Raw genomic sequence first — 27,444 nt, forward strand, 5'->3', positions numbered from 1 at the left:
GTATTCTTTTCATTAATGAAGAATTCATTCTGCCCCCAATCCAGACTGCTCCTGGTGCCCATGGGTGAACTTTGATACATATCAGCTGCTGCTGCCTCAGACGTTTGGGGCAGAAGGAAGCCGTATCTATAATCTTGGAGGAAAATGGATTTTCTTTTGTTTTCCTTCTAGTCAGAATTCTTACAAGAATCCAATTTGATCATGGCCAAGTTGAACTACGTGGAAGGGGATTACAAAGAAGCACTCAACATTTATGATAGGGTGGGTCTGGAGGACTTGACGCTGACAGGAGTTCCACCTTATAGGTTGCGAATGATTGCCGAAGCATTTTCTACCAAAGGTGAGAGAGACCCTTTGATTTTTTTCTTTTTTTTTAAAGTTCTTTTTCAGGAGTGATATTTGGAATACTGGGAAAGCATTTCACACCTTTTCTTTGGCACTTTTGCTCTTCTCTGGTGATTCATACTAGCCCAATGCAAGGTTTCTTCCTACTGCTTACAGTGCCATGGGGAAATTTTCCATTGGTTAGTGGTTCATTTCAATTCATTCTTCTAAAATGAACATGTCATAGAGTCAAAGGTCAGGGTCTGGAAAGAATCTCATAGACTTTTTTTTTAATTTCCATCATCTCATAGGTGAGGACACTGAGGCTTAGGGAGGCTAAGTGACTTGTTTATAGTCTCGTAGGTAGTCGGCATCAGAAGTAGGATTTGAACTCAAGTCTTTTGATCTTTGAGCTAGTTTTTTTTCTCACTGTACTGTGCCACATGGCATCACAGATAATACATTAAATTTATAGTCCTATAATCCAGGTTTGCATGTTTGAATATTGACTTCACTAGTAGTCTTGTGACTTTGAGTCTGGGCCTCAGTTACTTTGACTGGAAAATAAAGGGGTTGCTATGGAATCTAGACTGATAGATTATCTATAGAGGTTTCTCTAGCTAACTTCTATGACCATATGAATTAATCCAACTTGCTTCAGGGTAAATTATTTGAGCTAAAATTAAGTCTGTTTTGGGATACTGTATAAGCAACTACATTTTCATTTTTAAAAAATTGTATACATTGTTTAGTTGATCTTGATTAACTGTTTGGTAGAAGCTTTTTTCAATAATTATCAAATATTTATTGTTTCTAATATGTTTAGAGTTCTTTTCTAAGACCTGAAGGGGAATATAAAGATATATAAGGCATATACTGAGCCCCTAAGAATCTTACAGTATAGAAGGGAGATAGGACATGAAGAGTTGGCTCAGGATCTTGCACTATGTTTAGGCATTTAATAAATATTTGTCAGTTCTCAAATGTTGAATCATGTGGAGCAGCAAATTATTAAGTAAAGCAAAATATTAAGTGCTATAAGAATCCAAAGAAAGAATACTTTTGAGCTGAGGGCCTAAAGAAAGCTATATGGATGAGTGGGAACTTGAGTTGGATTATATAGAGTAGGTAGAATTTTCACAGCTGAAGAGAAGGATGGAAGATATTCCAGGGGGAGGAGGAGTAAGGTGCCTTAGGTCATCGAAGGATGACTGAGAGGAGGGGTCCATTCACTTTTTTTGTGGGTCCAGAAAACCACTTAGAAAAGACAGAGCTGTGAGAGCTTGGCTTAGCAACCAGAGGTGGGGGGGGTAAAAAATAAGCTTTGGTGCCCCTTCCTCTTAATACCTGCTATGGAGTGGGGGGAGAAATGACTTATGAGTTGGTTTGAGATTAGAGAGGCTGTGTGGTATAGTGGAATAAGTGGACTTAGAGTTGTTGGATTTAGGTCTAACTCCCAATTACTAGTTAGGTGACCTTGACCAACCCAGAGGAGAAGAGAACCTCAGGGCTGGGAGGGGCTTTAGAAACCATGTGGTATAGCTTGGACCTCCTCAAAAGTCCTCTCTACAATATCACCAACAAATAATTAACTCCTTTTGGTTTGAAGACCATGAAGGAGGATGAGCTTTCCAAGACAACTTATTCCTCTGCAGAATTATAATTGTTAGGATTTTTATCCTTAAATTGAATCCCAATTTGCCTTTCTTAGATTTCTACCTATTGCTTTGAGTTCTACCCTCTGTGACAAAATAGGATAAGTTGAACGCTGCTTTCACATGACAACCCTGTATGTAATGTAAATTACATAAGTCATTTACAGGCTAAAGACCCCATTTTTCATGTATAACCTCCTGAGAACATGGAATGGCACTTCCCAATCTTTTATGCTGCTGTTTAAGTCACCTAAAATTGATTTCCTAATTTTAAAATGATAATAACTGTATTCATTGATCTTGAAAGTCTATTGTGTGTTAGACAAGCTTGAGGTTTTATGAGCTTACAGGACCTTCAAAATTTCATCCAAAGCAATTCTTTCATTTTTAGTGATTGAAGAAATTGGGAGGGGTGGCTAGGTGATGCAGTGGATAGAGCATGGGCCTTGGAGTCAGGAGTACCTGGGTTCAAATCCGGTCTCAGACACTTAATAATTACCTAGCTGTGTGGCCTTGGGCAAGCCATTTAACCCCATTGCCTTGCAAAAACCTAAAAAAAAAAAAGAAATTGGGAACTAGAATGGTGAAGTGACTTGTTCTAGGTCACACAGAGTAAGTAAGAAATAAGTATTTGTTTCCAGGTTTTCCCAATTTTTGGTCCAATGGTTTTTCTTCTACATCTCAACACTTCTTACATAATGTTCATTATGTTCATTCTGTTGATGCCATGCTTGTAATATGTTCAGATATTCAATTTGGCTATAGTTTTTTTTTTTTTTTTTTTTAGGTTTTTGCAAGGCAATGGGGTTAAATGGCTTGCCCAAGGCCACACAGCTAGGTCAGTTTTTTTTTTTTTTTTTTGCAAGGCAATGGGGTTAAGTGGCTTGCTCAAGGCCACACAGCTAGGTAATTATTAAGTGTCTGAGGCTGATTTGAACTCAGGTACTCCTGACTCCAGGGCAAGTGTTCTCTAGTCACTGTGCCACCTAGCTGCCCCATCACATCATGCTTTAATCAATCAAAAACCTATTTCTAAGGGCCTTCCTTGTGGCAGGCACTATAAGAGGGATACAAATGGATCAGTCCTTATCCTCTTGCATTCTGTAATGTGAAATAACATGTCCATATATTATTTGCAAAATAAATAAATATTAAGGTAAAGGTTTTAGGGGAAGGCTTCTGGCAGCTGGGTATGATCATGTAGAAACTGGGTCTTTGAGCTTTTAGGGAAGTAGAGATTCTAAGAAATAGAAATTAGGAGAGAGCTGATTCTAGGCCATTGTGTCAGGAACAGTCGGTCTGATTGGATTATTGTGTATTGCAGGGACTAATGTACATTAAAGTTGATTGGAATCTGGTTGTAAGGACTTTAAAAATAAAGCCCAGGAGTTTGTATTTGATCCTAGAGGCAATAGTGAGTCTCTGGAATTTATTTCAGTGGTATACTCAGACCCTTACTTTAGGACAGGTGTGGGGAACCTTTTATTTTTTTGCCGAGGGCCATTTGGATATTTATGATATCATTCTTTGGCTATATTTGATCAAACATTTAATTAATTGACCCCCCAAAAAACTCCTAGATTTATTGAATATCGAGTTCCCCAAACCAAAATGACCTGAGGTTCCCTATCCCTGCTTTAGGGCAGTCATTTCTGTAGCTGTATGAAGGTCAGTTTGCCAGAGAGGAAGAACTTAATTAAGGTCTGGAGAACAATGAGGAAATTATTGCATTATTCCAGCTGGGAGTCAATTAGGGCCTGAACTAAGTAGTTGAAGAAAGAAGAGGACTGTTGAGGGATGTACTTTTCTGTTTTTTGTTTTTTTATAATTTTTGTAAGGCAATGGGGTTAAGTGATTTGCCCAAGGTCACACAGCTAGAAGTATTAAATGTCTGAGGCTGGATTTGAAGTTAGGTCCTCTTGACTCCTCTCAGATGCTTTTCCACTGCAACTCTTACAAATGTTATCATCCACCTGTTTTATAGATGAGGAAACTGAAGCTGGTTTGTTAGAACCATTATAGTCTTTCGTCTATCTAAATTAATTCTGTGGGATCAGGTTGGGCTCATCTATGTAAATAAGAATGAGCTTCATATACTTTCTGACATGGATTTCATAAAAAAGCTCAATGTCAGGAATTGCACTTGAGAAGCATAGATTTGAGGGACCCTGGAGAGATGTTTACAATAGAATGAAAGTTCTAGTCTTTAATTTTGCCTCTGGGAACAGTTTCTCTGAAGGCTCCAAGTATAGTATTTTTGAATGTGCTGAGTTTCTCACTTTAGTTTTAAGGCTGCTCCTTCAATTTGTCTCTTGTCTGCAGAATGTATTAGACCCTAGGGGACATGGGCAGTTTAGGTAAAATATGATCCCTGTCCTACCCTTTAGACTGCCTGTAGTTGCCTGATAATTCAGGGCACAGTACATATGCCCAATAAGTGTTTAGTCAAAGGGTATAGCTTGCTTGAAATTTCAGTTGCTTCTCTCTAGAATTGATCCTAAAAGTTTATCTGGTTCATGAACAGTTTGGACATAGAACTGTTTGCCACACTCAATACTGAACACTCAACATGAACCATTTAAATGAAGATAGTGGAGGAAGTATTTGAGCATATGCAAAATATTTGAGTCTATTCAACCATGGTAGCTATACTTTGGGCCCCAGAATCATGGACTTTGAGGTGTATTACAGTTTTATTCAACATCCCTTCAACAGGAAATCTTGTACCCTTCTTCTGGGTGTTTTAGAGGAAGAATAATTTTATTAGGCAGCATCAGTTGAACCAGAATATTTGTTGTAATGGTAATGGGTAATCTCAATGGGGTAACAGTCCTGAGTAATTCCAATTCATAATTTGTGTAGCTTAAGGGATTGTGTTTTAGCTCTACCTCTCCTCCCATCCATTTTCAGTTTCCTTTATTGGATAATTATTCATCTCTCTCTCTCTCTCTCTCTCTCTCTCTTTTTTTTTTGGTAAGGCAGTGGGGTTAAGTGGCTTGCCCAAGGCCACATGGCTAGGTAATTATTAAGTGTCTGAGGCCGGATTTGAACTCAGGTACACCTGACTCCAGGGCTGGTGCCCTATCCACTTCACCACCTAGCCACCCCCATCTCCTTCTTTATAATCATCAAGGATCTAATTTTTTTGACTTGTCATTTTTTTCTTTTTTTATTGATACTTTATTTTTCCAGATACATGTTATAAAAGTTTTCAACATTCATCCATATGCATACATTATTTCCTTACCCCCTCCCTTCCCAACCCCCTCCCCTTAGAGGTGAACAGTTAGGTGAATATTGTACATGCATATTTCTGTTAAACATTTTTGGTATAAGGAATTAGGATTAAGGGAAAAGAAAGAAAACCATAGAATAGGAAAGAAATAGATAAGAGAAAATTTTAAACAAGTGAATGTAGTGTTCATTAGATTCCGAAGGTTTTTTGTTTTATTTTTCTTCCTCTGGATGGGGATAGCATTGGTTATAGTCGGTCTAAAAGGGTTGTTCTAGCTCTCTGAACTGCTAAGAGAAGCTGCATCCATCAAGGTTGATTAACTCACAGTGTTGTTAACATTTTAGAACATTCTCTTGGTTCTGCTCCCTTCATTCAGCATCAGTTCTTGTAATTCATTCTATGCTTCTCTAGAGTCTAAGCATTCATGGTTTCTTATAGAACAATAGTATTCCATAAACATTCATATACCATAACTTGTTTAGCCATTCCCCAATTGATGGGCATCCCCTCAATTTCCAGTTCTTTGCCCCCTTAAAAAGAGCTGCTATGAATATTTTGAAACAAGTGGGACTTTTCCCATTTTTTAAAAAATTTAAGATAATGGGGTTAAAGTGACTTGCCAAAGATCACACAGCTAGGTAATTATTAAGTGTCTGAGTCTGGATTTGAACTCAGGTACTCCTGGCTCCAAGGCCGGTACTCTATTCACTTTGCTACCTAGCTGCCCTTCTTTTTCCATTTTTTTAATTGCTCTTTGGGCATAGTTCCAAATTGCTCTCCAAAATGGTTATATCAATTTACAACTCTACCAGCAATGCATTAATGTTCTAATCCTCCCACAACCTCTCCAATGTTGATCATTTCTCCTTTTTGACATTTTAGCCAATCTGATAGGTATGAGGTAGATACCTCATGGTTGTTTTAATTTGCATTTCTCTAATCAATAATGATTTGGAGCAATTTTCCATATGGTTATATATGGCTTTAATTTCTTTATTTGAAAATTGTTCATATCCTTTGACCATTTCTCAATTGGGGAATGACTTGATTCTTATAAATTTGATTTAATTCTTTATATATTTTAGAATTGAGACATTTATCAGAATCCCTAGTTATGAATGTTGTTTCCCTAGCTTTCTGTTTTCTTTCTAATCTTGGCAGCATTGATTTTATTAATGCAAAGTCTTTTTAATTTAACATAGTTGAAATCATCCATTTTGCAATTTATAATGTACTCTATTTCTTGCTTGGTCATAAATTTCTCCCCTTTCCATAGCTCTGACAGGTAGAATATTTCTTGGTCTGTTAACTAATCTATGGTGAACTTTATGTTAAGAACTTTATGTCTAAGTCCTGCACCCATTTTTTAAATTTAATATTATTCTCATTTTGTACAAATAGTGTTTTTTTATACATTAATAAAATATTCTTGTTTAAGAGTAAATGAAATACCCCCTCCCCCCATAAATATAGACTCGCTTGAGTGATAAAGTAGAGGGGGAGAGAAAAAATTAAAATAAAAAAAATAGTAATAATTGTAGGTATGTCTAGGTGGTGCAATGGGTGGAGCACCAGCCCTGGAGCCATGAGCACCCGAGGCCACATCTGGCCCCGTACAACCAACAATCACCCAGCTGTGTGACATGCAAGCCACCCGAACCCCACTGCCCTGCAAAAACCAAAAAAAAAAAAGGGAAAAAAAGACCCCAAATAAAATAAAATAAGATAGTAACAATAGTAGGGGTGGCTGGGTGGTGGACCAAGCATTGGCCCTTGAGCCAGGAGCACCATGGTCCAAATCCGTCCTCAGACACCCACTGATTACCCTGCTATGCGGCCCCAGGCAGGCCACCCAGCCCCATTTGCCCTGCACCGCCCTCAAATAATAATAACAATAACAAATGTGCTTGAGTCTTTGTTCCAACACCAACAACTCTGTCTCAGGTGGATAACATTCTTTATGATAATTCCATTACAAAAGTTGCTTCCATGTTTTTCCACCATTGCCAATGCTGATCACAACTCCCTCCTTTCATATGCAGACAGATCCCTGGTCCTGGGGCCAAGAGGCCCCGAGCCCCCCTACCACCCCTTAGGCCTAGCATCCACCTGGCCCTATGGTCCCGGACAGGCCATCCAATCCCAGCCTCTTGTAAGAAGTAAAAAAGAAAATGTGTTATATCTGACCACTCTCCCCTGATGGTCCATCCTCTCCTCCTTTATTCACATCCCCACCCCTTCCCCCTGCTCCCCCCTCCTTCTTACTCCAGATGTCTATACCCCATTGAGTATATTTGCTGTTTCCTCTCCTAACCACCTCTGATGAGAGCAAAGATTCCCTCATTCCCCCTTGCCTTCTCCCCTTCCATATCATTGCAATAGCTCATTGTAATAAAAATCTTATTACATGAAATATCCTGGCCTATTCCCCCTCTCCTTTTTCTTTCTCCCCTTCCATTTCCCTTTTTTTCTATTGACTCCATTTTTACACCATATTTTATCTTCGAATTCAGCTTTCTCCTGTGCTTCAATTATAAAATCTCCCTCTACCTGCTCTGTTAACTGAGAAGGTTCATATGAGTATTATCAGTGTCATTTTTCTATGCAGGAATACATGCAGTTCATCATCATTAAGTCCCTCATATTTCCCCCCTCTCCTCCAATCTCCATGCTTCACCTGAGTCCTGTATTTGAAGATCAAACCTTCTGTTCAGCTCTGGCCATTCCAATAGGAACATTTGAAATTCCCCTGGTTCATTGAAAGTCCATCTTTTTCCCTGGAAGAGGACATTCAGCCTTGCTGGGTAGTTGATTCTCTGTTGCATTCTAAGCTCTTTTGCCTTCCGGTATATTATATTCCAAGCCCTCCGAGCTTCCAATGTAGCTGCTGCTAAGTCCTGTGTGATCCTGACTGCCGCTCCACGATATTTGAACTGTGTCCTTCTGGCTGCTTGTAATATTTTCTCTTTGACTTGGGAGTTCTGAAACTTGGCTATAATATTCCTAGGGGTTGGTTTTTTGGGATCTCTTTCTTGGGGGGATTGGTGGATTCTCTCCATTTCTATTTTGCCCTCTGCTTCTAGAATATCAGGGCAATTTTCCTGTAGTAATTTTTTGAAAATGATGTCAAGGCTCTTTTCCTGATCATGACTTTTAGGTATTCCAATAATTTTTAAATTATCTTTCATTGTTTTCCATATCAGTTGTTTTTTTCAATAGATGTTTCACATTTTCTTCTAATTTTTTATTTTTTTTTTTGATTTTGAAGTATTGAGTCCTGGTTTTCTCATAAATTCATCAATGTCCCTGAGTTCTATTCTTTTCTGAAGGATTTGTTCTCCTCAGAGAGTTTTCTTATCTCTTTATCCATCTGGCCAATTCTGCTTTTTTAAAGCATTCTTCTCCTTAATAACTTTTTGAACTGTTTTATCCATTTGACCTAAGCTGGTTTTTAGCATGCTATTTTCTTCAGCAGTTTTTTTGGATTTCCTTGACTAAGCTGCTGACTTCATTTTCATGTTTTTCCTGCATCTCTCTCATTTCCTTTCCTAGTTTTTCTTCTAACTCCCTCATTTGATTTTCAAAGTCTTTTTTGAGCTCTGTCATAACCTGAGCCCAATTTCTGTTTTTCTTGGAGTCTTTAGATGCAGGAGCTTGTGCTTCCTCATCTTCAGACTTGAGTATTTTGATCCTTCTTGGGCTCATATGCAAAATATTTCTCAATGGTGTTCCTCTTGTTTCTCTGCTTGCTCATTTTCCAAGCCTGAGCCTGGTTTTGGGGTGCTTCCTGAGCTTTTGGGACATTCCCACAAGGGTCTCAGTGTGTGAGGTTTTGTCCTCCCTCCTGGTCTGTGAATGACCATAAGTGCCCCCCTCTGCCATGGGGCTGAGGTTGGGGGGGGGCCCTGCTGTTCTATGGGGGGGGGCCTAGACTGGGATCAGGATCTGAATGTGGTCAGATCCCTAGAGTCCTGTTCCAGGGGCAGAGGACTGAGCTTGGCAGTCTCTCTTTACTCCACTCCACTCCCCAATGGGCTCATGCCCTGGGGTCTCCTGCTTACTGGCGCCCCTTGCTTCTTCTGTTCCTGGATCTGGGCTGCCACAACCGTGCTGCTTGCTGTGTGCCCTGAGGGCTGGGCTTCATGTGCTCGCTCTGGCAGAGGTTCCCCCCCCCCCTGCCAAAGCCCTGTTCCCCCGATTTGTGCCTGGTGCTCCCTGGGGCCTAGCTCAGCAAACTACCTAGCTGTGGCTCCCAGCACCGAGGGGCTGCCTCTGGGAGACTGAAGTTCTTTCGCTCTGGTGGGCCCCCCCTCCGACCCCGGGGAGCAGAGCCTTTTTGCTCTTTTCCAGGTTACCTTGAGTAGGAGAACTGCCTCCCTGGTTCCCTCTGTGGGTTCTGTCTCTCGAAAATTTAGTTAGAGTCCTTGGCTTATGAGTTTTATGAGAGAGCGCCTAAGACCGCAACCAGAATCTTGTCACCATCTTGGCTCTGCCCCCTCTAAGTTCTGTACCCATTTTGACCTTTTTTTGATATAGAGTATTTCGGTATGAGATGTGGGTCTATGCCTAGTTTTTACCATACTGTTTTCCAGTTTTCCCAACTATTTTTATGAAATAATGAGTTCTTATCCCAGAAGCTGATGTCTTTGGTTTTGTCAAACAATAGATTACTGAAGTCATTTCCTACTGTTTCTTTTTTACCTATTGTAATTCACTGGTCTAGTACTATATTTCTTAACCAGTACCAGGCAGTTTTGATGACTGCTACTTTATAGTATAGTTTTAGATCTGGTAGGGCTAGACCATCTTCCTTTACTTTTTTTTTCAACAGTTCACTTGATATTTTTGTCCTTTTGTTGCTCCAGATTAATGTTGTTACTATTTTTTAGCTGTAGTTTAGTTAGTATTTTTTTACCTTAGTATTGTTTGGTGGTTTGTTTGGTATGGCACTGAATAAATAATTTAATGTGGATAGAATTATCATTTTTATTATCTTAGCTTGACCTAACCCATGAGCATTTGACATATTTTTCAGTTGTTTAAATCTTAATTTTATTTAGGTGAGAGGTGCTTTGTAATTGTGATCATACAGTTTCTGGGTTTGCCTTGGCAGGTAGATTCCCAAGTTTTTAATGTTGTCTGCAGTTACTTTAAATGGAATTTCTCTTTCTATTTCTTGTTCTTGGGCTTTGTTGTTCATATTTAGAAATACTGATCATTTATATGAGGTTTTTTTTATATCCTGCTACTTTGCTGAATTTGTTAATTGTTTAAAGTAATTTTTTAGATTCTCTAAGCATACCATCTTTTCATCTGCACAGAATGAAAGCTTTGCTTCCTCGTGGCCAATTCTGATTCCTTCAATTTTTTTTCTTCTCTTATTGCTAAGGCTAATATTTCCTAATACTAATGATGACAGTGGACATCTTGTTTCACCTCTGATCTTATTGGAAATGTTCCTAGTTTATCCCCATTACATATAATTTATCGATAGTTTTATATAGATACTACTTATTATTTTTAAGGAAAACTCCATTTATTACCATACTTCTTAGTGTTTTTAACAGGAATCAATCTTGCATTTTATCAAAGGCGTTTTCAGCATCTATTGAGATAATTATATTATTTCTGTTAGTTTTTTCTATTGATATGTTCAATTATATTGAGTGTTTTCCTTAATTTTGAACCATCCCTGGTATATAAGTCCTACCTGACCATGGTAATAACTTGTTGTACTCTCTCTGCTATGTAAGATTTTCACATCAATGTTAATTAGGGAGATTGATCTGTTTTCTTTGTTTTGGTTCTTCTTGGTTTAGATATCAGCACCATATTGATGTTATAAAAGGAATTTGGCAAGGGATGGCTAAATGGTGTAGTGGATAGAGCACTGGCCCTGGTGTCAGGAGTACCTGAGTTCAAATCCGGCCTCAGATACTTAGTAATTACCTAGCTGTGTGACCTTGGGGAAACCACTTAACCCTATTTCCTTGCAAAAATCTAAAAAAACAAAAAAGGAATTTGGCAGAACTCTTTTTTTTTTTTAAATAGTTTATGTAGAATAGGAATTAATTGTTCCTTAAATGTTTGCTAAAATTTATTTGTAAATCCATAAGGACCTGGAGACTTTTTCTTAGAGAGTTTATTGATGGTTTCTTCAATTTCTTTTCCAAAATGAGGTTATTTAAATATTTTATTTTCTCTTCTGTTAATCTGGATAAGTTTATATTTTTATAAATATTCATCCATTTCACTCAGGTTTTCAAATTTATTGGCATACACTTGGACAAAATAGTTTTGAATTACCTCTTTAATTTCCTCCTCATTGGTGGTGAATTCACCCCTTTCATTTTTGATACTGGTAACTTGGTATTATTCTTTCTTTTCTTTTTAAAAAATCAGATTTACCAAAGGTTTATCTATTTTATTGTTTTTTCATAAACTCAGTTCTGTTTTATTAATTAGAACTATGGTTTTCTTTGCTTTCAATTTTATTTATTTCTCCTTTGATTTTAAGAATTTCTAATTTGGTATTTAATTGGGGAATCTTTAAATTGTTCGTTTTTCTAGCCTTTTTTTTAGTTACATTTCCAATTCATTGATATTCTCTTTCTCTATCTAGAAGACAGAAAATTTCTCCTAGGAGTTAATTCTTTTGTGGAGGTCTCAGAACTTTAAAACATACATTGCTGACCACACTGTACATAGATATATTGATGTATTTGAATTTTCAGTTTTTTATGTTATATAGGCCCTACTCAAGGGAACCTATTGGAGCCTTAGGGCTATTGGAGCCTTAGACCTAGAATATGGAGAAAGAATGGATTTGTTGTTTTTTGTCATTGACAGCTAAGGGAATGTTTTTTAGCTTGAAGTAATTCACCAGCCACCCACATAATTTTGCTCTCTGAATGTATTAGCCAAGTGCTGGGAGTAATATATATACTGAAATAAGGCAAAGTGACAGCTTAGATTCCTTGAGATTTTAGTTAGAGGAGAGGAAGATTTCTCAACTATTGCATAATATTCAAGAAGGAAAAGGTTAAAATGGTTGGGTTTCAAATTCCAGACTGGTCAGATAACAAGAAGAAAGTTGAGGTGCATTAGCAGATCTATCCTAGATTCAAAAGAAGAAAATTAGGCAGTTGGGTATCTCTGCTGTGATATTTTTAGGTGCTTATTGTCACAAGAGTATTTGTAATTTCACTTACTCTATGGTGTCTTGTTTACTGTTTTTAAGGGGAGTAATTCCATATATAATTTTTAACTTTGGGTAATTAAACATGTAGAACTTATATATGGTGCCTGAAATTTTGTCACAATGATCTGGGGTCTTATTTGCTGGAGAGGGAAATGACTAATGTCTCTGGTATCTTTGCCAAGAATGGAGTCAGACATGACCAAGGAACATCAGCAACGATTTCAATAATATAAATCATAGACCTGGATTTTTAAAAAAGCCATTTTTTGGGACAATTAGTTGGCATAGTGAATAGGAACATTGACTCTGGAGTCAGGAATACCTGAATTCAAATTTAGCCTCAAGACACTTAGTAACCATGGTACCCTGGGCAAGTCATTTAATACTAATTACCTAAAAAACTAAAAGGAATTATTTGCAAGTGAGAAGAAAAAAATTCTGTCATATGCAATCTTAGATATTGTTTTGTTTAACTCTGTCTTTTTACCAATCAATAAAATTGAGAGCTAGAGATGAATAACTTGCTTGTATCATACAATAGGAGAGCTGGGACTAATACTGAAGATTACCCAACCCTTTCTACTTTGATACCACTTTGTATGCAGAGCTAGTGAAGGTGGTTACTTACTTGTGATTTTCAAGACCCCATGAAACCCCTTTTGCCATACCTCCCCTGCCCTCATTGTTTCTCTTCATCATAACTGTCTCTTGTTTAAATCTGATTTGTTCACATCATCAGAATCCTTCCCTTCAGTTAAATGACAAAACAGGTATTTTCTTTAGTATGTCATTAAAAAAACAAACAGTAAACAAGTAGTTATGCAAAATTGAAGTTGGAAGAGGCTATAGAGACCATCTAGTCAACCTATAAATGAAAGCAATTTCTATTGTAACTTACCCATCCAGTAGTCCTCCAACTTCTACTTGAAGATTTCTTTAGAGGAGAAATCCTCACCTCTTGAGGCAGTCTTTGGTTCTTGGGTAGTTGCGATAGGTAGGAAGGTTCTTCTGCCATTCAGCTTGAATTTGCCTTTTACAGCTGGCTTTCACCCAGTTTTCCTTGTTCTACCTCCTGGTGCAGGATGACAAGTTTAGGTCCTTTCTCACATGATAGTTCATATTGACATCTACTATGTGGGTGCAAGGGGTTTTTGATTCTACCTTAAAAAGGGAGTGCAAGCACAGATGTGAGATGATCCCTGACCCAGCTTATGAGGTGGATAGAACATCTTTCCAAATAAATACAGGAGATGTACAGAATAAATACACTGATTTTGTATGTGTGGGGGATAAGGGTAGGGAATACTAACAATTTGGTGAATTTAGAATTTGAACTGAACCTTTAGGGGTATGAGGGGCTCTTAGAGGGAGAGTGAGGAGGAGGAGCACTAGGTATGAGGGACAGTTTCTGCAAAGGTGGCCATGATACTTGGAGTGTCATGTATGGGAAACAGCCAATGGGCTGATGAGGGAATGAAGAGGATAGGATGGAGTCACCTGACTTTAAGGTGATAAACAAAGGGACTGGCATCTGTTCTCAAGGGGACTGTCCCTGGTTCTTCTTGAGCAAAGGAGAGACATATGCACTTCTAGAATGGCCAGATTTGGCAACTTTGTGGAGGATGAATTGGAGAGGGGAGAGACAATCAGGAAGCGATTGGAATGTCCTGGAGAGAAGTGGTGAGGCTTTAAACTAGAGAGGTGAATGGGAGACATGTTTAAGCTAGAATTAAAAAGCTTTGGGACAGGTTCAGTTCAACACTCATTACATGTGACAGGCATTGTGCTGAGCATAAGGGTAGAGAGAAGGACAGAAATATCTCTGCCTCAGGGACTTCGAGGACAGTGATCAGTGCATAGACAGGAGATGAAGGGTGGTCCTTGAGAAAATGAAAGTAGATCAGTATAGCTGGGCAGTGTCTGGAGGTCAGGAAGGAGTCAGGCAGGGAAGTCTCTAGATGCCAAACAGGCCAAATGGTCCTAGGGAGCTACTGCAGTTGATCGGGTGTGGGTATGGGTGTACATGAGCATGTGTATGGCATGGTTAGACCTGCACTTTTAGGAAGATGAATGTGGTTGCTGAATGGAGGATGGAGTCACAAAGAATGATTAGAAAGCTAGTGATAAGAGGACTCTTCTGTATTGCTGGCTCTGTGCATGACAAGAGGGAGTATGTTAGAGATATATTGTGAATGTAGAAATCACAGGCTTTGGTGGTAGATTGGTTATGTGGATATGAGACATGCTTCATTCAACAACCATCTAGTATTTGCTGCTATGTGCCAGGTTGTGGGTATGCACAGGTGAGGAATGAAACAATCCCTGCTTACAAAGAGCTTCCACTGGAATGGGGGCAGACAGCTAGATGGGCATTTTGGAGACATCAAGCATTATGACCAATTGACTGAGTCAGAGGAAAAACATTATGTGCTCTGAAATAAACTGCATATTGGGCAAATGGAAAAGCAAAGGATATCTCTGAAAAGAGAGAATTTTGGAAGAAGTGCTCAGGTGGCTCTGAACACCTAACAATACCTGTCTGGAAATCCCAGCACTGTAATCAGATGATCTCTAGTCATTCCCACACCCTCCAACTTGAAAATTCAGTGTCTTCACACCCCCATAGACTTCAATTTTCTATACTGTGATTCAGTCACTGGTAACATTGGCTTGAAAAGATGTTGGCGAGGTATCTGGGATGCTGTTTGCTTGTTTACTTTCTGTTCCTGCCTTTGTCAAATTTAATCACTTGCAAAGGGAGATGATTGCACTAGATGATGTTTTAAAATGTATTTTTAATTTTTCCATTTTTAACATTCATTTCTAACTATATGCAATATTTTGTATGATGGTCCTCCACCTCTTTACAAAGATTAGAGTTGTGGGTTGATGTTCTTTTCTCTGGAATATGATTTTTTGCAATTTTAAATGATCCTCTGATACATTAACTATACATTTGGCTCTAAAATTCTGTGATTATTTTGCTCCCCACATCAGTTACTTTAAAAAGATTTAAGCAAATTTTCTTTCTTTTTTTTTGCAAGGAAATGGGGATATGTGACTTGCCCAGGGTCACACAGCTAGATTATTATGAAGCTGCATTTGAACTCAGGTCCTCCTGACTCCAGGGCCAGTGCTCTATCCACTGCGCCACTTAGGTGCCCCTGCAGCCAATTTTATTTCAAGGCTAGTGGAGTAAGTTTGCTTGGAGAGGCCTAAAGTATAGATTCCTTGACCAGGGAATTTCAGTAAAAGTGTCTCTCAATCTATAATAATAGATTTTTTCCAGTTTGAAAGAAACAGATGAAAAAAGCTTCAGGGTCTTAGGGATTTGTGGGGGAGGGAGACAGGTCTCTGATGGCTAGGCACAGGGTCAAAAAGAGAAGGCTAGGAACTTAGATGCCATTTTTCTAGAATCAGTCTTTGGCAGAAATTGTCATTTAAGTTATGTAATCATATTATAAGCTATCCCGAAGAACACAGCTTGGAGGAGCAGATGTCAAAGGCTGCTTCTGCTGCTGACTAGCTGAGTGGCGTGGTGGACACATTTCTTCATGCCCTTTTTCCTACCTGTAAATGGGGATAATAATACTTGAAATACTTATTAGTGACATTAGGCAGATATATACTTTAATATTACAATTAAGTTTTTGATCTCAAAAGATTTGTGTGCCTTTCTGTTAATACAGATTGAATCCTTATATTCCTTTTGTCCTTTGTAATTCTTAGTCGTATTCTCCTATAAATCCTGCATTGAGGATCTCACTGTGTTGGAAGAATTCATCTAGTACTGTTGAGGTTCCAGGGGCAACAAGCATTTAGGCCATCTGTTACCCTTCTCTCTTTCTGCATGACTAACCTAACTCCTCCAGTCACACGTTTCTTTTTATGCCACTTTTTGATTCCAGGTTAGTAATAGACTATAGCTCATGTCCCCAGTATGGGCTTCTATATAACCTATTGAGTGAGTCATTTGCAGTTTTGATTTTTCAGAAATTATTGTAGTGACCCAATATTTAGCCATGCCATTCCATTGAAATAATTGTGCTAAAAAAGTATAATTATTGTCAGGCAACAACTTGACATCATCGAAAGGGCTGCACAATTTGCCAAATGTAACCTACCTCCCTATTCCTATTAAATTATGAACCCAGCTCATTATCCACATGTAATACCTATTCAAGAGACATGAACCAAGTAAGCCTTAATGGATTGCTACTCCAGCTGAGCATCATAGTTTGGGCAATTTGTTTATTCGTGTGAGGATTAGTAAAACAGTTTTCACTGTCACTAGAGAAATCCCTTTCATTTAATTTTTTTTTTTTTTTGCAAGACAGTGGGTTAATTGACTTGCCCAAGGCCACACAGCGAGGTAATTATTAAGTGTCTGAGGCTGGATCTGAACTCAGGTCTTCTTGACTCCAGGGCCAGTGCTCTATCCACTGTGCCACCTAGCTGTACCGATATTCTTCTTAACAGAGGCAAGCACACATCTATTTTATGCTTATGTCCTTGAACAAAATTATCTCGATGGTTATATCCATCAAGAAATCTTTTATGATTTTAATGTATGCATGAGCTACAAGTTGGAGAAAAATTTTTTAAGATTGCATTTAGTTGGGGCAGCTAGGTGGTACAGTGGATAGAGCGCCAGCCCTGGAGTCAGGAGGACCTGAGTTCAAATCTGGCCTTAGACAATAATTACCTAGCTGTGTGACTTGGGCAGCAAAAATTTAAAAAAATCACAAAAAAATGCATTTTGCTTCATTTAATTTTTTAAAATAGAAAACAATTCAGTGAAATTTCATGTTTTCTACACATCAGTCAGTTGGTTGATGGTGAAGATGTCATCTCCTGTAGAGAATTATTTGCAAACATATGAACATATGCTTATTCTTTCTCATATTTTCATCAATTTCCTTTGATATGTGTGATTATTTTCATAAAGATTTTATGGAGATAGAAAAAGAAACCTATGACTCACTAGATAGTAATGTCCTCTAAATTCTGTTTTTTAGGTCATAGTACCTTTTTTCCTAGTCATTTGAAATTTTCCTTTCTTTTAAATAATTTCTTCAGTTGTTTCAGTTGTATCTGATTCTCTATGATCCCATTTGGAGTTTTCTTGGCAAAGATACTAGAGTGGTTCTTATCCAGCTCAGTTTTACAGATGAGGAAACTGAGATTTGCTCAAATTCACACAGGTAGTAAGTGTCTAAGGTCAGATTTGAACCCAGATCTGCCTGACTCCTGGCCCAGGACCCTATCCACTGTGCTGCCCATGAGATGGCACCACTGTCTGTCTACAGCTAAAAAAGTTGGCTTCAGGTCCCAAAGAAAAGCCCACCTTTTACCTTCCCCAGCTCCTCTTAATTCTGGTGCTTTCCCTCTGTTAGATAGTTTGCTTTATACATATTTGTGTATTTGCAAATGCATAGTCTCTGAAGACATTGCTGAGACCTTTGACCAGTATTAAAAAAAAATAATTGCTGCTTTTTTTTGGTTAAAAAAAGCATAACACAAAACAAAAATCAGAATCAAAGGAAGTTTGTAAGACCTGTGAGAGCTTTGATCTTTGAAAAAGACCAAATGTAATTGAGGGTTAGAATCAAAGTAATTATTGCAGCATCCTCTTCTGCCTCTTGATTCTTTTTCCCATCATTTGAGATCTGTAACATCCCCTTGATTGCAGGGATGTTAATTATCACCAGGGGTCAGTGTGAGTCTGTTTTCTAATCAGTCAAGATTTTATTGGTTCCCATCCTCTAGCAGAGCTTGTACTAAATACTGTCTGGGTACCATAATTCCTTTTGGCTTTATTACAATTTGAAGTTTGAACGCTAGTCTATGGAGGTCACTGAGGTGATGCAATTGTAGTGGACCTTCATTGCCCAGCCTGGTGAGCCTTCCTGAAGGGCATGAACTCCTGTCAAATGGCGTCCTCCCTGCACCATGGTCCACCAGCTTCTTAAAGAAGTTAATTTTGGGAACTCATTGGCATCCCTTGGATGAATAATTATTTTCATTTATTGGATTTAAGCTTACCTGATTTAGCTAAAATTCAAGATACACATCAAAAAGCTTAATAACTAGTCTTCCTTATTGACTTTAATTAGTGAATCTCCTTTGGGAAAAATACCAGTATATAGAGAGAAAAAAATCAGAGAATTGTGTATTTCACTTAACATTTATATTGCTTGTGGGGATTCACTTTTAGAAGTTATTTGCCACTTGGTGATTATTTTAGACAATTGTCATGAACCTTTAACTGATATACTAATTTACTTGTTCTCTATGTTAGCATTTTTAGAAATTCTCATATGAGTTAAGGGTTCATTTGTATAGTATAGTTGGAATCTGAAGAACTAGGTTTGAATGCTGACTGCCATCACTTGTAAGCTCTATGACCTTAGAAGTTCATTCATCTCTCTGAGCCTCAGTTTCCAGTCTGTGGAGTGGGAATAGTATTATCTGCACTACTACCTCAGAGGATTTTGGGATTATATAGATGTAGGAGACATGAGATTAAATAGACGAGTAAGAAGCACTTGTAAACTTAAGGGTTGGTTGGTTTTGTCTTTTGTTACTGAAGAAGACCAAAATGATATCACTATGTTTGAGACAAATTACAGTGAGTCACACCTGTGACTGATCAGACCAATATGAGCTTAGAATGCTTTACCATGTGTTGGACACAAATAAACTGTAAGATGTTACAGAAGTGGCAGCAAATTATCTTTGTATTTTCTTTCTTTCTTTCCTCCCTCCCTCCCTCCCTCCCTTCCTCCTTTCTTCCTTCCTTCCTTCCTTCCTTCCTTCCTTCCTTCCTTCCTTCCTTCCTTTCTTTCTTTCTTTCTTCTTATTTTGTACAAATAATGTTTTTTTATACATTACTAAAATATTCCTGTTTAAGAGTAAACACAATACCCCTTCCCCCCAAGAAAAATATAGACCCGCATAAGCAATAAAGTAAAGGGAGAGAAAAAAATTAAAATAATAATAATAATAATAATAATAGTAAGTATGGCCAGGTGGCGCAGTGGACAGAGCACTGGCCCAGGAGCCAGGAGCACCCAAGCCCAAATCTGTTCCCAGACACCCAACAATCACTCAGCTGTGTGACCCCATGCAAGCCACCCCAACCCCATTACTCTACAAAAACCACAAAAAAAGACCCAAAATAAAATAAAATAGTAATAATAATAATAGTAGGGATGGCTGGGTGCACCCGGATCCAAATCCGGCCTCAGACACCCAACAATCACCCAATTGTGCAGCCCCAGGCAGGCCACCCAGTCCCATTTGCCCTGCAACACACCCCATAAAATAATAATAATAATAAAAAATGTGCTTCACTCTGTGTTCCAACACCACCAGCTCTGTCACAGGTGGATCACATTCTTTAGGATAAGTCCATCACAAAAGTTACTTCCATATTTTTCCACCATTGCCATTGCTGATCGCAACTCCTTCTATTCATACTTATCTACTACCATGAACTCTATTTTCTCTCTCCTTTCATGCTATCTCTATTGTAGGGTAGCTGAGTGGCACAGCAGACAGATCCCCAGCCCTGGGGCCATGAGACCCTGAACCCACATACCACCTCTTAAGCTCAGCATCCACCTGGCCCTATGGTCCCGGACAGGCCATCCAATCCCAGCCCCTTGCAAGAAGTAAAAAAGATAATGTATTATATCTGACCACTCTTCCCCCCATGGTCCACCCTCTTCTCCATCACTCACATCCCCCCTCCTTCCCCCTGTCCCCCTTCTCTCCTTCTTACTCCAGATGCCTATACCCCATTGAGTATATATGCTGTTTCCTCTCCTAGCCACCTGTGATGAAGGCAAAGATTCCCTCATTTCCCCCTTGCCTTCCCCCCTTCCATATCATTGCAATAGCTCATTGTAATAAAGAAAGATCTTATTATATGAAATATCTTAGCTCTTTCCTCCTCTCCTTTTTCTTTTTCCCATTACATTTCCCTTTTATCTATTGACTCCATTTTTATACCACAATATATCTTCAAATTCAGTTTTCTCCTGTGCTTCAACTATAAAAGCTCCCTCTACCTGCTCTCTTAAATGAGAAGGTTCATATGAGTATTATCAGTGTCATTTTTCTATACAGGAATACATGCAGTTCATCATCATTAATTCCCTCATATTTTCCCCTTCTCCTCCAATCTCTATACCTCATCTGAGTCCCATTCCAACAGGAGCATTTGAAATTCCCCTGGTTCATTGAAAGTCCATCTTTTTCCCTGGAAGAGGACATTCAGTTTTGCTGGGTAGTTGATTCTCGGTTGCATTCTAAGCTCTTTTGCCTTCTGGAATATTATATTCCAAGCCCTACAAGCTTCCAATGTAGTTGCTGCTAAGTCCTGTGTGATCCTGACTGCAGCTCCACGATATTTGAACTGTGTCTTTCTGGCTGCTTGTAATATTTTCTCTTTGCCTTGGGAGTTCTGGAACTTGGCTATAATATTCCTAGGGGTTGGTTTTTTGGGATCTCTTTCTCGGGGGGATTGGTGGATTCTCTCCATTTCTATTTTGCCCTCTGCTTCTAGGATATCAGGGCAGTTTTCCTGTAATAATTCTTTAAAAATGATGTCAAGGCTCTTTTCCTGATCATGACTTTCAGGTATTCCAATAATTTTTCAATTATCTTTCCTAAATCTGTTCTCCATATCAGTTGTTTTTTTCAGTGAGATATTTCACAGTTTCTTCTAATTTTTCATTTTTTTTGGTTTTGAAGTATTGATTCCTGATTTCTGGTAAATTCATCAATCTCCCTGAGTTCTATTCTTTGTCTGAAGGATTTGTTTTCCTCAGAGAGTTTTCTTATCTCTTTTTTCCTTCTGGCCAATTCTGCTTTTAAAGCATTCTTCTCCTCCATAACTTTTTGAACTGTTTTATCCATTTGACCTAAGCTGGTTTTTAGCATGCTATTTTCTTCAGCATTTTTTTGGATTTCCTTGACTAGGCTGCTGACTTTATTTTCATGTTTTTCCCTGCATCTCTCTCATTTCTTTTCCCAATTTTTACTCGATCTCCCTCACTTGATTTTCAAAGTCTTTTTTGAGCTCTGTCATAGCCTGAGCCTAATTTCTGTTTTTCTTGGAGTCTTTAGATGTAGGAGCTTGTACCTCCTCATCTTCAGATTGAGTATTTTGATCCTTCTTGCGGTCACAGGCAAAGTATCTCTCTCAATCGTGTTCCTCTTTTTGCTCTGCTTGCTCATTTTTCCAGCCTGAGCCTGGTTTCGGGGTGCTTTCTGAGATTTTGGGACACTCACAAGGGTCTCAGTGTGTGAGGTTCTGTCCTCCCTCCTGGTCTGTGAATGACCATAAGTGCCCCCCTCTGCCACGGGGCTGAGGTGGGGGTTGGCCCTGCTGTTCTATGGGGGGCCTAGACTGCGATCAGTATCTGAATGTAGTCAGAACCCCAGAGTCCTGTTCCAGGGGCAGAAGACAGAGCTTTGCAGTCTCTCTTCACTCCTCTCCCTAGGTTCAATGGGCTCATGCCCTGGGGCTCCTGCTTACAGCCTCCAGCCTCCTCCTGCTTCTGTTTCCTGGATCTGGGTTGCCTTGGCCGTTCTGCTAGCTGTGTGCCCCGGGGGCTGGGCTCCACGTGCTTGCTCTGGCAGAGGTCCCCCGCTGTTCCCCCACTTTGTGCTGGTGCCCCCCCCCCCCCGGGGGGTGCAGCTCAGGAGACTCCCCCACTGCTCTGAGCCTGGGCTCCCAGCGCCCTGGGGCTGCCTCTGGGAGGCTGAAGTTCTTTCTCTCTGGCGGGCCACCCCTCTGGTGGGCCACCCCTCGGATCCCGTGGAGGCGAGCCTTTCTGCTCTTTTCCAGGTTACCTTGGGTTGGAGAATTGCCTCACTGGATCCCTCTGTGGGTTTTGTTTCTTGGAAATGTAGAGTCCTTATTTTATAAGTTTTGCTCCAGAGCACCTGAGAGAAGGTCCTCTCCTGTCGCCATCTTGGCTCTGCCCCTCTATCTTTGTATTTTCTTGTCTATTGATAACATGCCCACAGCCTTTAGTATAATAAAGTATTTTTTTTATATTTTAGTAATTTAGTGTAATACTTCAGGTATTATGAAGTGCAGTGCTTCAGTACCTAGCAGTGTTTAATTAAATTCACTACTGATTTTGTCCTCCTTGGAATATACCTGGAATAGGAAAATAAGGAAACAAATGATGAAATGGCTTAAATTATTTCTTTTCTGCCAGAGCTGTTTTTTAAGTATATTTGGAGTTTTCATTCTAGATCTCAATGTGATATGGTGGAAAGAGCACTAAACTACCAGCCAGGTGATTTAGATTTAGTCACCTCCCTTCCATTAGCTAGCTCTGATACCTTAGGCAAATCATTTCTCTCTGTAATTTTTCAGAATGGGAAGGTCATCTAGTCCTCCTAATTCCAGAATCTTGGGCTCTTAATAGTTGAAAGGGACTTCTAATGCCCTTCTGAACATCTAAACATTTATTCATGTTTTAGATTTGAATTAGAAAAGTCTCTTCAAGCTCAAGATTCTGTATATTTGCTTTTGTTTTCTCACCTGTAAAATGAAGGGTTTGAATTGTCACTAGGGCCCTTTAACCTTTTTGTGAAGAGAAACAACTTCTTGTTTCCCCAAAACCTTGTAGTCATCTGGGGGCAAGGGGTAATGTCTGGCAAAGTCTTGTGGAGGATGGAGGTAGACATTTGTAGTAAAAATCTTGAGTGGGAGACAGGGTCTTATTTCTGTCTTCACTATTTCCTGAATTGCTGTAGGGAGAGCTGGATATGTGAGATTGAACTATAGAGATCTTGTAGGTGAGGCTCTGTGATTCACCAGGGAACACCCAGATGAGATAATCATGAGGATCATGAATCTGAGAGGGATCACCTCATTTTTCACATGGAGAAACTAGTGCTCAGAGAAAGTCAGAAAGGGACTTGTCCAAAGTGACGTAGTCTGTATGTGGAATCAACATTTAAATGTGTATGAGTCCAAATCTGGTGTGCCACAGTCTGTGAGATGCTAGATACCATATTGCATATGGCCTCCCATCTCAGGTTGCAATTCATGCTTCCTGTTTATATTTAGATGTGGTAAGAAGAGAAAGAGGCGTTTTATTGCCACTGACCCACATTCACATTTAGACTGGTTTTGATGAGTTAGGTAGTTGGCTCTCCTTTAGTTCTATTTAGAGAGAAGTAGATACTGGGAAAGTACAGAGCATCAGTACATAAGATTTGAAATTTTTCTGTTGAGTAGTCAAAGGTGCTCTGGTTAGGTGGACAGTTTGGTTTCAGACAGAGTTCTGTGGGGGATCCCTATCAGGGAGAGCCCTCAAATTTAGGTACAGTGAAGAAAATGCAAAAATGCAGTCATTTTATGTCCTTTTAGTAAGATTTGGGTAACTTGGTGGCACAGTAGAGAGAGTGTCTGCTTAGAGTCAGGAAGTCTTATCATCCTGAGTGCAAATCTGATCTGAGTGACTCTGAACAAGTGACTTAATCCTGTTTGTCTCAGTTTCCACATTTGTAAAATAAATTAGAGAAGGAAATGGCAAACTACTCTTTTTTTTTGCAAAGAAAATTTCAAAAGGGGTCACAAAGAGTCAGGATGCAGCTAAAATGATTGAACAATAGCAGTATGATTTCAAATCTGGTTAGAGGGATAGGAGAGATTTGAATACTATATATCTTTTTTTTTTTGGTTTTTGCTTAGGCAGTGGGGTTAAGTGACTTGCCCAAGGTCACACAGCTCCATAATTATTAAGTGCCTGAGGCTGGATTTGAACTCATGTCTTCCTGACTCCAAGGCCAATGCTCTATCCAGTGCACCACCTAGCTGCCCCACTGAATATCTCTTTAAGAAATCCAAAGTTAGACTTTTAATTCTTTATGCTTCTTTTTAATAACCATGAAGAACTGATGTTCGCTGCAGCACAGAATGCTAGGTCCTGGAAGATGTTTGAAAGCTTAGGTAGCCTCATGAAGTTTACTGTCTAATAGGAGGAGAAGAAAAAAATAATAATCATGGAAAGAAAAGCTTCATTGTAAGGATAAAATAAAGTAGAGCTCCTTAGGAGTCTGGGAGGGATTTATCTGAAGTTCTTCAAGTCAGAATTTGTTTCCTTAGGTTAAACTTTCCTTAGAATGAATTTTAAAATGCTAGAGTTAAGGAATTCCCTTTGAAGTATGAAAGAAGTAAGTTTGCTTTTAGTAGAATGAATTTCTTTTTCACACAATGATAAATTTACCCATTCTGCTAGTCTAGACTAAAGATAAAGATAGGACCAAAATCAAATAAATTTAGAGATGGTGATTTTATAATGCATTGTTGAGGGGAAAATGTTGTGGAGATATACATTATTTTTGAGATTAAATTCATTTCCATAACAGATAATTTTCAAGGTCACTTCTGATTCTTTTCCAGTTTGATAGATGGACTTTTCAATAATTTCACATACCTATTGGATATATGAAAACTGAAAATAGTTTAAAAAGAATGTGAGGGAAAGAGTCCTGTTTATAAGATGAAGAGAGAGTAGACAGAGCATGAAGGCCTTAGGCATAGATAACTTTTAAAATTTAAGATAATTTTAAAAAAATATAAGTTTCACTTTGAAGAGAAGGAAACATGGCATGGAAGAAAGAAGATAGATTCAAGGGATTTAGGATTTAGGATTCATTTTGTAGAAGTGAGCAAGTCTGTAGGCATAAGGGAAAGAGATTAATGATGAGTGAAAGATTGGAGGTGCAGTTGGGTGATGTGGGGAGAAGTTAGGTGGGCTAGAGTGGTGGATGGAGCTAGTTGATCACTGGATTTGAGGTCAGACAGAGGTCAAGTTTTATAGTTTAAGCAAACTGAGGCCCAGAGAGAATAAATGATTTGACCGGTAGAAAGTAGTAGCACCAGACCCTGGGACTTAAAATTGAGCCTTTGTTCCACAGATTGCATTCTCCCCATTCCCCCCCCCCCCCCCATCTTGAATCTTCTCAGTGAAGTGCGATCCTCAGTCATCTTCTGCTTCAGTGTGTATGTGGGCAGAGCTGCACTGGGAAGTGAGAAGGGATGGAAAGTTAGTTTGGATACATGATATAAGACGTGAGATGGGGAGTTGATAAGGGTAAGAGTATCAGGTTCATAATAATAGCTAGAATTTATATAGTTCTTTAAGATTTGCAAAACACTTTACAAATATCTCATTTTCTGCTTATAATTCTGGGAGGCAATTGTTACTATCTTCATTTTCCAAAAGAGCACACTGAGGGTCAGGGGATGTGACTTTGCTAGAGTCTTACTGTTAATTAAGTGGCTAGACCTGGATTTGAGCTCATCTTCCTGACTCCAGGGCCACTGCTCTATCCATTGGCACCCCCAGTTGCCTAGGTTGTCCAGCATGAGTAAAGAATTTATAGTGGATGAAATCAGCTCATTTTGTGGCTTTCGTTACTGAGGGCTTGTGATAGAGAAATAAGCAAACTGAAAGTGTCCCTGGAGCGCTGCCCTCTGGCCCTCGGGAGCATGGTGTGTCAGGATCAATAAAATGTGAGCCAGTGAGTGCTGACAATACCTTTCCCTTAAGGGCTTTTAGGAAGAACAAATGAGAATTTCATATCTGCTCATTTAGAGAGTGCTCTCTGGGGGAATAAAGTGTTGATATTATTTCTTTCTTAATTTAATTAATTCAAAATATGTAAAGATCAGGCTGGTTATTTTCATCTGGTTATTTTCAATGTCCTCCTTTTTTGTCAGGGGATAGCAATTGTCTCTGCCTCACATTCCTCTGTTTCCTTGGGAGAGAGCTTATGCTTTTCGAGAAAAACTCCATGCTCCTCTAGTTACTGATTTCTAGTTATACTTTATTGAAGCACAGTGACAATATCTCTCTGCTGTTAACATCAGTATTCTGTATTTCCAAATAATAGCTTTTCTAGTTCTGTGATTTTGTGGGTGCTTATTGAAGAGTTACTGGTACTAGAATAATCCTGTCACATAAATTATTTGCAGAATAAAATCTAGAAGAGAAGTTGTACTGAATAGAGGTCAGAATAGATAATTTCCAAGGTCACTTCTGATTCTATTCCAATTGGATATGATCCTGTGAGTTTTTGGAATGTCTTTGTTTTCATTTGTAGAAACTGAGACCAATTGTAGGTAAGAGTCTTGAAAACTGTCTAGATACAATTTAGATCAATTCACAGAATCATCTAACCTAACTTATTCACCAAAGTAATCTTCACTTTAACCTGATACATGGTTTATCCAGTCCCTGCCCAAAGACTTCCAAAGAAGGGGAAACTATCTCTTCTCTCTCTACTGATGATAACTCTAATCATGGGAAAGTTTTTGCTGATTTCAAGCACATGTTGGCCTTTTTTCCATCTTCTTCCCATTACTCCTGATTCTGCACTGTGAAGCCAAGCAGAGTAAATCTACTCCTCCCCCCATCCCCTCCAAAAAACACTGATGCTATCCATAATTTATCCAGGATTTGTCAGTCCCTGTGATTATTGCAAATGCTTGCTTAACTTTTTCTCTAGTGTCCTTTTTTTGTTTGTTTTTGCTAGGCAGTGGGGTTAAGTGACTTGCCCAAGGTCACATAGCTAGGTAATTATTAAGTGTGAGGTTGGATTTGAACTCAGGTTCTCCTGACTCCAGGGCTCCCTAGTGTTCTAGAGCTCAAATGGAAGAGGAGTTCATGAGAGGAAGAATAGGAGGCAACTAGGACATACTGTAGACAGAGCATGGACCTGGAGTGCAGAAGACCCAAGTTCAAATCTAGTCTCAGGCACTACTAATTGTGTCTTGCCCCAGTTCTTACTCCAGGTCACACTACTAATTGGGTGACCACCTGGGGCAAGACACTTAACCTCTGTGTTTTCTCAATTTCTGCAGGTGCAGGATGAGGCAAAGTAACAATCCCTACCTCATGAGTTATTGTGAGGATCAAATGAGATAAATATTTGTAAAGTGCTTACCATAGTGTCTGGCTCATAGTAGGAGCTATAGAAATGCTTATTCC

General features: G+C 39.0%; 1 protein-coding gene across 6 annotated transcripts in view; it reads left to right on the top strand.

Annotated features, from left to right (window-relative positions):
* Positions 1-27,444, top strand: part of TTC7B (tetratricopeptide repeat domain 7B) — a 340,869-nt gene that overhangs the window by 39,486 nt on the left and 273,939 nt on the right. For 5 of the 6 annotated variants that reach the window (XM_074235507.1, XM_074235506.1, XM_074235509.1 and 2 more), the window contains exon 3: positions 172-340. In XM_074235507.1, coding sequence (XP_074091608.1) covers positions 172-340 — 169 coding nt within the window. The remainder of the gene's footprint in view (positions 1-171; positions 341-27,444) is intronic. The other variant, XM_074235511.1, reaches the window with a different exon arrangement.

The sequence above is a fragment of the Macrotis lagotis genome, chromosome 4 (genome assembly GCF_037893015.1).
Source record: "Macrotis lagotis isolate mMagLag1 chromosome 4, bilby.v1.9.chrom.fasta, whole genome shotgun sequence".
Taxonomy (NCBI): Eukaryota; Metazoa; Chordata; class Mammalia; order Peramelemorphia; family Peramelidae; genus Macrotis; species Macrotis lagotis.